The 13775-nt window shown below is 29.3% G+C and overlaps 1 protein-coding gene across 1 annotated transcript in view; it reads right to left on the bottom strand.

The window, feature by feature from the left end:
• Positions 1-8041: 8041 nt before the first annotated feature.
• LOC111621278 (phosphatidylinositol N-acetylglucosaminyltransferase subunit Q-like) overlaps positions 8042-13775 on the bottom strand; it is a gene marked incomplete at its 5' end in the record, with an annotated part of 14907 nt that continues 9173 nt past the window's right edge. Inside the window, 4 exons of the mRNA XM_023363363.1 lie at positions 8042-9484; positions 9562-9623; positions 9683-9797; positions 10693-10885. Coding sequence (XP_023219131.1) covers positions 9356-9484; positions 9562-9623; positions 9683-9797; positions 10693-10885 — 499 coding nt within the window. The remainder of the gene's footprint in view (positions 9485-9561; positions 9624-9682; positions 9798-10692; positions 10886-13775) is intronic.

The following is a 13775-nucleotide window of genomic DNA, read 5'->3' as shown; positions in this document are numbered from 1 at the left end:
CAGGATGAGTCCATTTAATAGTGATAGAAAAAGTTCAGGGGCCCAGTTTAACTTTGCCAGAAGAGCAGCAAATCCCCTGTGATTCATTCTTTCACTTCAGAGCACTGCAATACCCACATACTTTATCTATAGACCCAATATTAGCTGATGATGAACAGTCTAAGAGTGGCATAAATGAAAGCACTTCAGAGTTTTTTGCACCAAGGATTTGTCATTTTTGAGTAGGCATAATCTTTACTCACACAAATAAATAAAACTCAAGCAAATACAGTTATGCCTAACAAATCGCAAACAAATACGTAACAATTCGAAAACCCGCCATATGTACACACACATACTGCCATTTAGAATGATGACATCACATTTTTAATGCCTCGAAGATTTTGCTAATTAACTAATTATAATTTAATGTCAGTTCTTCAAATAAAATAGTAAACTTCAATAATACACTTTTCTTATAGATAATGCCTTGATAGGAAGTACTAATTCATGTGTCACCATCTAGTGAAGAGAGAGACAAATAAACAGACAGAAATCTGTTGCAGTTTTAGTTAATTAATAAAAAAATCTGTAGGTTTGATTAGTGGTAAACATTCCGGGGATCATAAAGATGCTACAGTTAAAATTTGTTAATGATTGGTTCAGTAGTTTTTGCAGTTAGTTGGAACAAATGAAAAATACATTCTCTTTATATAGTGGTATAGATGTGAAAAATCTTGATAAACAGAGAATATTGACTTTTAAAAAAATAGACATTTATTGAAATCTCTTTGACTTGAAAAAAATTTGATTACCAGTTAAGATTCTAAGTGTAAGAAAAGTCTGAATTCATAATCAGTCAGAAATCTAAATTGCCAAATTGATTGTTTAGTTTTGGGATATATTTTAAATGTGATTTGGTGTAAAGATAAATGGTCATGCTATAAATTTGTTTTAAGATAAATTTCAGAATTCTAATTAATTTTAATAATTTAGAAAATCCTGGGATAAAGATCACTCAGACTAGGACTTGAACCTAAAATCTCTGCTTATTGTGCATTAATTGGACTGCAATTTAAAAAAATTGTAGATCTGTAAATTCCCATTGTTGTCCGTCTGTCTTTTCTTAATCTCAAGAATGGAGTTAGATAGATGAAAGACGAGACTAGATATGGAAACCTTAGGGGCAGGAGGTCCTGATTAAATAGATGAGAACTTCTGATGCAAACTGGAAGTCATGTTATTTCAATTCAAATCTTTTTCCCTGAAGGTAGTTAATAGATGACCAGCACAACTTTATTGTTAAAGGAAAAGTATGATGTACAGGGGAAAGTCTCTACTAATTTGAGGTGGCAAGCATATATTTTAAGTTAAATAAATTAAAATTATGATTGTCACAATGCCGGGCTGAAATTTTTAATGTCACAATAAATAATTGCTTGGNCTTTATTGTTAAAGGAAAAGTATGATGTACAGGGGAAAGTCTCTACTAATTTGAGGTGGCAAGCATATATTTTAAGTTAAATAAATTAAAATTATGATTGTCACAATGCCGGGCTGAAATTTTTAATGTCACAATAAATAATTGCTTGGGTTATGAATTATTGGGTTGTTAGAAAAGTAATTTCATTTTTTTTCCATGGAAAAAAACACAATATTTTTATAACAAATACATATTTTATTGAATTATATATCGACTATTTTGGTCAAATACCTGTTGTCATCGTTTCTGGTAGTAGTATGATTTCACATTCATAAAAGTTTTGATTGTTGCTTACAAAAAACTGATCCAAGTGATTTTTGACATTGTCATTTCAAGTAAATGTCTTACAGTTAAAAAAAAATTTGTTAGACTGGAACAAGTAATAATCTGTGTGTGCTTGATCTGGCGAATATGATTGGTGTGATAGCAGGTCCCATCTAAGTTTTAACAGTTTCTGACGAGTTACCAAACTTGTGTGAAATTTTACATTATTGTGGTAAAACACTACACCTATTTTGTTGATCAATTCTGGCCACTTTTTCTGTTTGATGATATTACTCAATTTGTTTACTCAATGGCAGTACACTTTCGAATCAATTGTTAAATTGTCTGGTAAAAGCTCCAAAAAAAATTTCCTTAAAATCCCACCAAAGAGAGTATCTCTCTTTAAGAACACTTGGAACCCATATATCAAGCTTTGAAATGAAACCAATTTGTTTCATAATCATAAACGGCTCAATTTGACAAATTTAATCTCTTAGTAATTTCACGTATTGTTATTCGGCAGTTTGCTTCAATCAGTACTTTTATTTTGTTTTCATTGGCTTCAATTGGCCATCCATAACGTGGTGCATCTTCAATACTGAAATTGCAAGAACGAAATTTTGTAAACCAGTTTTGGCACTGTCGTTCTGTCAACACATCTCCACCATACGTCACACGATTTTTTTCTTGCTTGAATGGCATTTTTATTTTTTTGGTAATAAAAAAGAAAAATATGCCGAAGATGCTGCTTTCGATCTTCCATATTTGATGGGACACAAAAAATAAACAATTGCAGGAAATCAAACAAAATTTTTTACAAATAAGCCATAAAATGCTAGCTGTCAAAATATATAATGATAATATGGTTTAGAACAAAAATGGTGGGAAAAATACGACTAATCCGTCTAGTGGTAAAAAAAACAAAATTACTTTCCGAACAATCCAATACATTATCCAGACTTTTATTTTATCTTCACTTCATGACTTGTATTAATTTAGATTATATAACCATACAAGTTAATTGCATTGGGATGTCTATATCCATAGCTGTTAAACAGTTTAAAAATTTTCTAAATCATTTTAATTAAATTAAATTCTAAAAATTAATTCTAATTTTTAAGTGTATGATGGTAATTTTATTATTCATATTTAGACCAAACTATTTTAATTTCTGATTTTTAATTATATTTATANTATTGTAATACTAAAATATTTATTGTTATGTTAAATATTTACTTGCAAAAAAAGTTTATGTAAACTTTTGTATTTTATAGTACTGAAGAGGGACCTTTTTTAGAAAAGGACCGAAATGCATCTATAGTAATAGAATAAAGTGAAATCATTGGCTAAAGCTGTGTGATAGTCTACCGCCAATATTAAAATTTACATTTTAAGTGCGGATTTGCAAAGACTTTACGATATATAAAAAATAACTTTAAAATTACTTATTATTAAATTAAAAATTATGGCTGAAACAGTACATCTATTAATTTAATATAATAATTTAATCTTGAAATAAATTTGTATGAATCATACTTTTTCTTGGTAAACTATTATGTTTGTTTTCATCTCTGAACTGGCAATTGCTTGTGATTTGTTATATCAAATACATTGTTAAAATTTTCCTATATGTAAAGTAAAACATGATAGCTACTTCAAACTTATCAGTGATTTATTTATCCTGAATGAAATCAGTCCAAAATCTGTTATTTTTATTGTTTTTCTTTTAACTTTATATAAAAGAATATAGAGTATTCCAATATTATGTACAGTACAAGCAAAATGCATTTCAGATCTCATTCTTTGGTATCAAATCATAAGTTATCACTTGTCAAATATCAGTTTTCTCACATACTAAAATCCACTGAATATCCATGAAATAGTATAATAATAACAAATATAGTTTATTTATAAACTGTCTGTTAAAAGAGGATATTAGATTAATGATTTATTATTACTTTTAATTGGAGACATTTTACTAACCTTTCATAAATCCTTTTGAAATTTGGTATTTATTTTCATTATTGAATTTGGATATTTATAAATGTGTATGTCTGTATAATAAACAACAGTGATCCAATAATCACCTCTGAATACACTTGACCTAAATTTGTTATTCTGCAACTTTTTAATGATTGGTAAAATAAAACTTCAAATTACTTTAAGCAGTTGTTCTATAATTAAATTTAAATTAGTAGTTTGATAAACATGTTTTCAAAATACTATTATGTAAAGTTAATACAATATTGATTATTATATTTGATAGATATTTATCACTAATTAATGGTATGATATACAAATGTACATATTTTCTCAGAAATTATTGGATCTTAAAACTTTGTTTAAATGCCAATTTTTTGAGAAAATTAAATCATAACTTTATTTCCTTACAGTCCCAAGTCTCTTCCTCATCAGTTTAAAAAGCCAGCTCCCATTGTACCTGCTGTACAAGTTAGGGAAAAAATACAAGTTGATAGATCATCATCTTTTGGGTCCAGTCATAGAATGTCTGCCTCAATGATAGAAGGAAATTCAGTTGTTGTTGAAAACAATAAATTTGATCATAAACTTAACAAAGGAGAGAAAATGTTTTCTACTTTACCACATAAAATAATAGACAAACAAGAAAAATATGGCATTCACAGAAGTCATGATGGTTCAGATAAGATTCCTTTAGGAATTAATAAATTAGAAAAACCTGAAATTCCAGAAAAACCATTATCTTATTCTACTGGTTCTTTAGACAGACATAGAAGAATAGAAAGACCGGATCGTCCACCACCTGCTGCACCTAGACTTTCAAAAATGATTGAAAAACCAATTTCTGAGAATTCGGTTCTTTCTGAAAATGGTATAAATAATGACAGACCAACTATTCCTTCAGAAAAACCTCCCAAACCGGCCAAACCTGTTTTACCATTAATAGCAGAAAATCATCAAGGTGCTGAATATGATTTTAAATCAAACCATACTCACTCTTTAGAAAATAAGTTAAAAACTGATGAATTATCATTTCAGACTGATGATTCAGATCAAGATGATGTACAGGTCAGGATTAGATCCAAAAACCTAGGTGAGAAAAATGAAGAGAAACATGACAAATGGGATTTTCTTATATCTCATACATCTGAAAAACCTCCAGATAGGCCTCCTCGAACTACTTCCATGATTCACGACAGAGATCACTGTGACGATCATGTCCAACCACCTCAGAAGCCACCGAGAAGCATATCTCCTCAGGTAACTTCACTCCAAAATAACGACCCCTTGGATAGATCTATGGCAAAAATACCTCTATCTCCCGTAGTCCATAGAAATAAGCCTCGTCTTCAACCTCCTCCTCCGCCACCTCCACCTTCTGTTGCACCGCATGCTAGACGACGACAAGGAAGTAATGGCGAGGACACTCGCCTATGAATATGTATTTCTTAATAGTTTTTATTGTACGAAATATTTTGTAAATATTGTTACAACTTCTTGTATTATATCTGATCTATGAAATGAATGGCCTATTCTAGTCCTGCTTGAAGTAGGAAGTTTGAGTATAATTTTTAATTATATAAGATTAAAATTAGGAAAACAAAATAATGCAGTATTCATTTTGATATAATGACAACTAGTCATTTGCTATTTTGAAAGAAACTCATTTCCTAATACAGATTTTTTATCGAGTGTTGAGATTTTGATGCCCGTGACTTTGTATAACTATTTTTATTTGCAGTAACTTTTCTTATTCTATTCTTAAAACAACTTTTTTATCCACTTTGGATCTGAAGCCATTAATTTTATACCACTATTAAATTTAGCTTGTAATTCTTATTCAGTGTTTGGTGTCATGTGCGTGTATTTATCTACGAATCTGTAATCTATTTCGAGATTGAAATGGATTCAAATAAGATCTTAAAATGTTATTTTTAATACAATATTGTGAACATGTTGGTCTCATATTATGGGTTGAATCCCAAGTTGTGAACAAATTTACTTTCAAAAGGAAGATCATGGTTGAAAATATTCAAACAGAGCAAACTTTCTGGATTCTCTTCTGTGATATAATTAGTCAAGTTCAGTATTTGGTGATTAGTACTTTTGGGACAAAAAGTTATTACAGTTTGACATCAATAGCATTTTTAATATGATTTCAGTAATTGTGTGTTCATTGATATAAATTTTATCTTGTAAATATAAAGTTTTCCAATTAAAAATATAATAAATTATATTTAAAAAACTCTTAAATCTGGTGGTTTGTCTTTTATTTTAACAATATTATTTTCATAAATTAATTTATTTATAAAATTGTGCAAGATCCAAGTACAGTGGAACCTCAGTATACAACCTTAATCCGTTCCTGATGTTCGGACTTATACCAAACCAGTCTTTCCCATAAGAAGTAATGTAAAAATGATTAATCCGTTCTCATGTAAAAAAAATGGCTGGCTTTAAACATCTCGCTTTCCTGGCTAGTTCCTGCTTGATTTTTCATGAGATCAGCATGTATCTTTTTAGCTTTCTCGCAAATAATTGCTTCCATATGCTGTCTCCAGCACATTGTTTTTCAGTTATCCAAAGCAAAAGCAATTTCTCAACATGATCTAATGTCTTCGATCTCTGTTTAGAAATTAATTTAACTCTTTTTGCAACGTTAGCAGATTTAATAATGTCTTTATTTTTCACAATTGTCGATATTGTCATTCTCGGAATATGGTATGCAACAGTTAAAATCTTGAACACGCGTGCCATCTTCATATTTCTCAACAATCTCTTTTATCAGTTTCATTGTGATTCTAGTCATTTTTTTAGTTTTCTGTTGCTTTTCATTTGCCTTCTTGCAATTCATGATTAATTAAAATAATAAAATTTTACTTACAAATTAAAATCAGAAGAAATTTAACAAAGTTATAAACCGTTGCACCGCGAACATCTAGTCTGGTATAGTATACCGATAATGCTACTTGTTCATAATGACGTGTAGAATTAAGTCGTATACCGAACAAAAGTCGTGTACCAAGCAAAATTTGTTTCGTCCAAACAGGACATATGCCGAGGTACCACTGTATAAATTTTAATGAGAGTTCATATATGTATGTATTAAGATTATAGTAATACAAAGCATTAATTTCTTAATAGATTAGCAATTAATAAATAATAATAACTGGTATGATTTTTCACTAAACACAATTTAATCTACTAATATTTTAGAAATTTTAAGCACAAATAAATGATATCTTTAGAGCCATCCAGATGGTATATAAATAAAGGCTAAGTTAAATATAAGTTTTGCAAATAAACACAACTCTAAATATAATAAATCTTTGTTGTTTACTTGATTAATGCAGATACACAGGATTTATTATAATGAATTTAAACTATTTGAAATACTGATTATTGTTTATACAAATCAGTACAGTAGGTGATTGGTTAATGAACAAATTGGATAATGAACACTTTCGTGAAAGATTTTTATGATCGGACAATGAACACTTCACTGAACAAACGTAAAAAGAAGCAACGAAAATAGCAAATACCGACTGATTTTCCTTTGTTTTAGGTAACTTTTTGGAGCGCGGGAGATGTCAACGTCGATGCTCAACCCGATATATACTGATTAGATAGTATCCCTCAAACTTTGAAATACTCCCTTGTAATTCCAGTCTTATTTTTCTGACAAACAATTCTTTTATAGTATTCATGAGACTGTTGGGCGGGCACTCGTTAAGTTTTTTGTCGGTTTTTATTTTCGAAATGTAAGAGTATAATAGCAAAGGTAGAGAGTGGGCAGAAGATGTCTGATGTTGCTGGACAGTAAGACTTGAACAAATCTACAGTAGGGCACAGTTCAATCTTATCTAAGAAAGATACAGTAAAATCAAGAAGACTCAAGCAGCTAAAGGAGTAACAAAAATTACATTTGAGAAATAAAGAACATTGAAGAGCTCATAATGGAACCTGAAATGGATCTGATGACAGAAGAATGCCAAGAAACTCGGCGAGATATGTTTTATTCTGAAAAAGAGGATTAATGCCGATATCTGCTATTAATTAAAGATCTTTTGAAGAAGTGGGGATGTCAGATCAACGGTTGTAAAATGGCATACAAACCAGGTTGAGGTTAATAGGCTTAGGGATCTCTACAATTACAATGCTATTCTGAAAATCCTGAAGAAGAGAGAAAAGCAATTGTCATTAGACAGATTATTTAACCCCCACAAACNAATTAATCAAATTCCTATACAAACCTATGGTAAATTGGTAATCGGTTAACGAACAATTCGGATAGTGAACAAAGTCTTGGAACGGATTATGTATGACTAATAAAAATGCAAGTCTGTGTATATATGTATTTTTATTATTACATATAAACAAATGTAGTAAGAAAGTGTATATTTTTTATTTTTTGGGGTCTTTGGTACAAATTAATCAAATTCCTATACAAACCTATTGTAAATTCATAATCGGTTAACGAACAATTCGGATAGCAAACAAAGTCTTGGAATGGATTATGTTTGTTAACCAATCACCCACTGTATTTCAAATAGTTTAAATTCTAAAAAAACAAAAATTTAAAATAGTTAAGAAAAACAGGAACTATAACTATTATTATAGTTCCTGTTTTTTTTTTACAAGCACGACTTTAACATTGCACTAATGCGATTGTGTACTAAAGAAAATGGTGACGCTCACAGGTCCAGAAAAAGCAGGCTAATTTTCAGTGCTGTCATAGATTTTTTGAAACTTTCCAATAATAAATTGGCCATGGTAGACATGTTGCCTGGCTACCTAAATCTCCAGACTTTCACTTTTTTAAAAAATCTCAAATGTAGATGTGCCCCATCTGTGAGTAAGGAGTTCTTGGGAAAAGTGTTGCAAGAACTAGAAGTTTGATGGAAAACGTATGACTGGCATAATTTACATTGAAAATTTTTAAACATCCATAAAAACTTGGTGTATTTCAAATAGTTTGAAGTTGTTTACTCTATTACATTTAAATATTATAGTATAACTCATACTTTGAAAAAGATTAAATTGTTTTTGAAGAAAAGAAGAAATCTCATTTATATTTCTTCAAATCAAATTTTCATTCAGATGAGATAATTTCTGATTACAAATTAGATTTATTCTAACTTTTCACTGATTGGAAAAAATCATTAAGAATCCATCTGGACCATGTACAGGAACCTGATTAATAAAAGAAAATTCTTACATCACTTGATTTGTTATCTTTTTCCTTGTAACTGCAGTCAGTTACAAGGAAATTGACCAAGAATAATGAGGAGGACATAACAATGCTTCCTCAGTCTCCTTACTCACCATACTTGTTTCCTGAAATGAAAGATAAGTTTAAGTGCTACAGGTTTCAATCAGCAGAAGTGGCAGAAATGAAATCTTTTAGATACATCACAAAAACTAGCTTTCAGGACTATGATAAATGTATGGACACTGGCAGAAGTATGTAGCTTTGAAGATAGTGTGATAAGAGTTTGTGTTATGTAAAAAAAATTGTACCAAAAGCTTGGTTCATTTTTGATTAGTTCACATAGATTAACATTTGCTAAAAAACAACTTTTTTCCACATTAAACATATTTAGTCTGAATCCACGATATCTTACTTACAGTTACTGTAATTAGTTTTAATTACAGTGGATATATAATTCTACCCCAAATTAAACTAGATAATAAAAACTTCCATGAGAGTTTCTGTTCTTCTGTTTCATCTGAAGGAAGTGTCATCTGCACTACAGACATGTAAGGAATGTGGATAACCTACAATAATTAATATTTGTTGATGTTTTAATTTATTATTAGAAACATCAATTGAAATTGTTTGAATGATTACTTACTTTCATATATAATATAGTCGGTCCGTTTTCTGGACTTGTAGTAACTGTAAACTGTACATCACCTAAAACAAATTGAAATTTTAAGACACTTATCACTTATTTACCTTTATCGAATAGATACCTTTCATTCTAGAAGATCCCATTAGTCTTAATAAAATGACGAATGCAGGTAATGTGTTAAGAAGATTAACAGTTCTGCCAATGATGCCTTGAATCATTAAAACTAGAAGTCGGAGCTAAAAAAATATTTAATCAAATTCGTGATATAAATAGCATAGATAAACATTTACTTCTAATTAGATTTTTCAGAATTAACTGTAGAATGTTGCTATCATCTTACATCAAAGACAAATTTAGATTACTAAGATCCTGTTTTTCTGACATTTTATATATATTTTTTACTTAAATTTCCACATAATTATACAGATTGAATAAAATCATATATTCATTCCTAAAAAATGTTTTAATGACTTATAATATTCAAAGTAGTGACTTTTAAGCATAATAAATAAAATTTATTAAAAAGTTTATTTATTTAGTGGATTTTAATCACTATTTTTTGTTTATTGATATTCAAAAAGTTACACATCTTTATCCCCACACCAGAGAATTCTAATAAAAACTCTTTCTAACCTGTTACTGGTGCATTCTCCTCCTAAATCACAACAAACAAAAATAGCTCTTTACTAACGTTTTCGAACCTTAACGACGGTTCTTCTTCAGGTATTTTTGAATCTCTGATGGAACAGGTTAGAAAGAGTTATTATTATTCAAAAAGTTGTTAATAAGAATATGTAAAATTATTCTTAAAAATTTCTCTTATTGCATCTTCAGTAAAACTTATTTCAAGTAATGTACATAAAAGTAGTTTATGCAATAACATAGAATCTGTATAATTTTCTTTTATACAAAATTTGAAATAGATCTTATAACAAAGCTCTTCAAAAGACTTTTTTTTTTTTTTGAAAATTTAATAAAGGCTTGTCTTCATGTAAAATAAATGAAAATCACATAGTGGAATTTTCAAATTGATCAAATTCTATTCTACTTCCATTTTTGTTAAGTATAAAATGAACTAAATCTAATAATATTTTATACATAAAACTTAAAACTTTAAATTCAAAAACTTACCACAGTAAAAACAACATAATACAACATAACAGTTGGTAACAGAAAGAGCAAGATTGTAAACATCAAGGTTCCTAAAAATAACTGATGTACATCATACGTATAAGAATCTACACGCTGACGCAGAGGATTCCATTTCTTTCCCCAGAACAATCTCCATAAGGCACTCATTCCCAATGCTTGCAATCCAAATAATCTAAATAAATAAAATTATTCATATTATATATTTTAAATATTTGATGAAGATAGTGTTTTTAAAAAATTACTTCTTAATGATTTATTGTATTCTGTGTAAATTCTATATAATATATTCTAATATGTTAAAATACAGTACTAGTATAAATTCAAAAATTATAACAAATAAAATATTAATAGTCATAATATATCAGACACTGCATCCATATTTAATTATGTCCAACAAAACTTCAAAAACTTTATATAATTATGACTGGTGTTCAGTGTTGTTGAGNTTTTGTGTATGTAAAAGATAGTTACTATTGTGATCTATAGATGGCAGAGTAGTAAACAGCGAGAACTTAACTAACATATTATGTTTTTTTAAATTAAAAAATTCAAATAATTCAACATAATTCAAAATATGTGAAAATACGTAATTCTAAACGTTAATATTGTTTCGAATTAAATTAGAAGTAACATTTCTTCTATTTTTTTTCATAAATAGTAACTTTATACATAGCATATTATTTGTTTAATAAAAGTAGAGGCTATAAAAATAAGTGTATAAATATTTTAGTTTTTTTCAAAGGCGAACACATAAAATTTACACTACAATATATTTACAGATAAATAAATAATTTGGGAAGGCCTTTAGTTTAAAATTTCATTACAAGATGGCACACGAGTCTGTCATCAGGGCCGGTTTTGAGGCGATTGCAGCGATATGCACCAATCGGGCCCCGCGCTTGAAGTGGCCCCCAACACATCAAAATTTATATATTTAAAAATATCTGTTACAAAAATATCTAGGTATATTTTTATTTAAAATATAACAAAAAATATTTTTCTTAAAAAGTTGTGTCGATCATGTCGATTGAGACTGTAAGGCAGTGTTTCTCAACCTCTTACGAATCGTCGCCCCCTTCAACGTAGTATCGCCCCCTCAATAAAACCGTTACGTAGTATCGCCCCCTTCACTTCAAAATTCCGATGCCGCAGGCAAAGGCTAACGCCAAATTCGTACTGCATTGAATAGACTAGTGACTAGTATAATGTTATTTGTTTAATTATTGTACGATATAACGAATAAAATATCCAATTATTCTTAATATAATGTTTTACTATATCGCCCAGAAAATTATTTTTCGCCCCCCCAAATATAAATTGTTACTAATCGCCCCCTCAACGCGGAAAAACGCCCACATGGGGGCGATATTGCCCCCGTTGAGAAACACTGATTTAGAGGAAGGAATCAGACCTGAAATTCTGAGTTGGAGTCAGGGACTTGGTCTACTAATTGCACAGCCCTGATAATTACTAGTAAATTTCATTTGAAATAGACTTTTAAATAATTTTGAAAGAAATCTAATGATAATATAGTAATAAAATTTAATATTTATGATTTACATAAGTAAATCTAATAATTAAATTAAAATTAATCTTAAATATTAAATTTTATGAAATTGATTAAAATAAATCATCACAAAAATTTTATCATCAGAACCTTAAAATTAAAATGAATTAAATTAAAATTATTATAAGCTATATTGTTTCCCAGTATAAACCTACATGAAATAATATTTAAAGTAATTAAATCAAAATTAAATAACACACAGATATTAAATTAAAGAGAAAAGATAATAGCTTTTCTCTTTAATTTAATAATATCTGGGTATTATTTAAAAAAGCCATTGTCTTTTTTTAAATTTTTGTTAAAAACTATCATCAATTAGATTCAAATAAACTTTTCATGTGAACTAATACAGTACTGTATAACATCTAACAACAGTACCAGAAACTGCCTAAACATAAGAAATTCTTTGGAACTGAGTGATTCTCTATGTTAACTCTTACAATAAGCTGGAAACCTGCCCAATCTAGAAACAGAATATATTTTTTGGGTAGGAAGAACATGGATAAAACAGAAAATTAAAATTCCATTTGTACAACTCCAGATATAACAGTCACTGCTCTGCAGTGATTGTTATATCTGGTGAAGGTGAAGGTGAAGGTGAAGGTTATATCTGGTGGAGGTGAAGACATACTGTATTCTGAGAAGGATTTTGAACAATTTCATAGAAAAAAGGGTCATGTGACATGTGATAAGATGACATACAGACTTGTGTCTGTATATCTTTTTTGTTGGGTTGCAATCTTCAAATTGCAGACCTATAAATTCTACTCATCTGTCTGTCTGTCCTTCATTAATCTCGAGAATGGAGTTAAATAGACAAAAATTGAGATCACTTATGGAAAGCTGAGGGATTGGAGACCCCAATTAATTTTTTAATTAAAATATGATTAAAAATTGCATCATGGCATTGTAATAATGTCACAATAAGTCACTATTATTAATATTAGTCTTTCTTGAAATTAATGAGGGGTAAAACTGAATACTTTTAAGAATTGAGATCCTTCAAGAATCAAATGAGTTTCTGAGAATCAAGTTCTCAAGAACTTGCAAAACAAGCAATGAATGTAATTCATGAAAGAAATGAGAATAAGATAACAGCTAGTTTGCTTTGTACAGAGTAGTTAGTAATTAACTAGTACAGTAGAACCTCGAAAACTCGGCCTAATGTGGTCCGAAGGATGGCTGAGTTTGTGAAAATGCCGGGTTATCGGGAATGGGGTTAAAAAAGGATAAGTATGCGTGTTTCCTCAGAAAATAGTGTACTGTACTTGTATGTATTGTTTGCTGGAGAATACAACAGAGAATAAACTGCCCAAATACCCTTAAACAAAGGAAAAGTACGTACTTTATGAAGGCATAGAGCCTTTACTACATGAAAATGAAAATTAATGAATACACTGTGTACAGTAATTTACCTGATAAGACAGACCTCAGAAAAATACTTTATGAGAGCTTTTATACTTTTATAAAGCTGTCTATAATGAAAATTAATTAA

This window comes from Centruroides sculpturatus, unplaced genomic scaffold (assembly GCF_000671375.1).
Source record: "Centruroides sculpturatus isolate CEXI.00-Female unplaced genomic scaffold, Cexi_2.0 scaffold271, whole genome shotgun sequence".
Classification (NCBI taxonomy): Eukaryota; Metazoa; Arthropoda; class Arachnida; order Scorpiones; family Buthidae; genus Centruroides; species Centruroides sculpturatus.
Note: the sequence above shows the minus strand (reverse complement) of the source record. Positions and strands in the feature narration are given on the sequence as shown.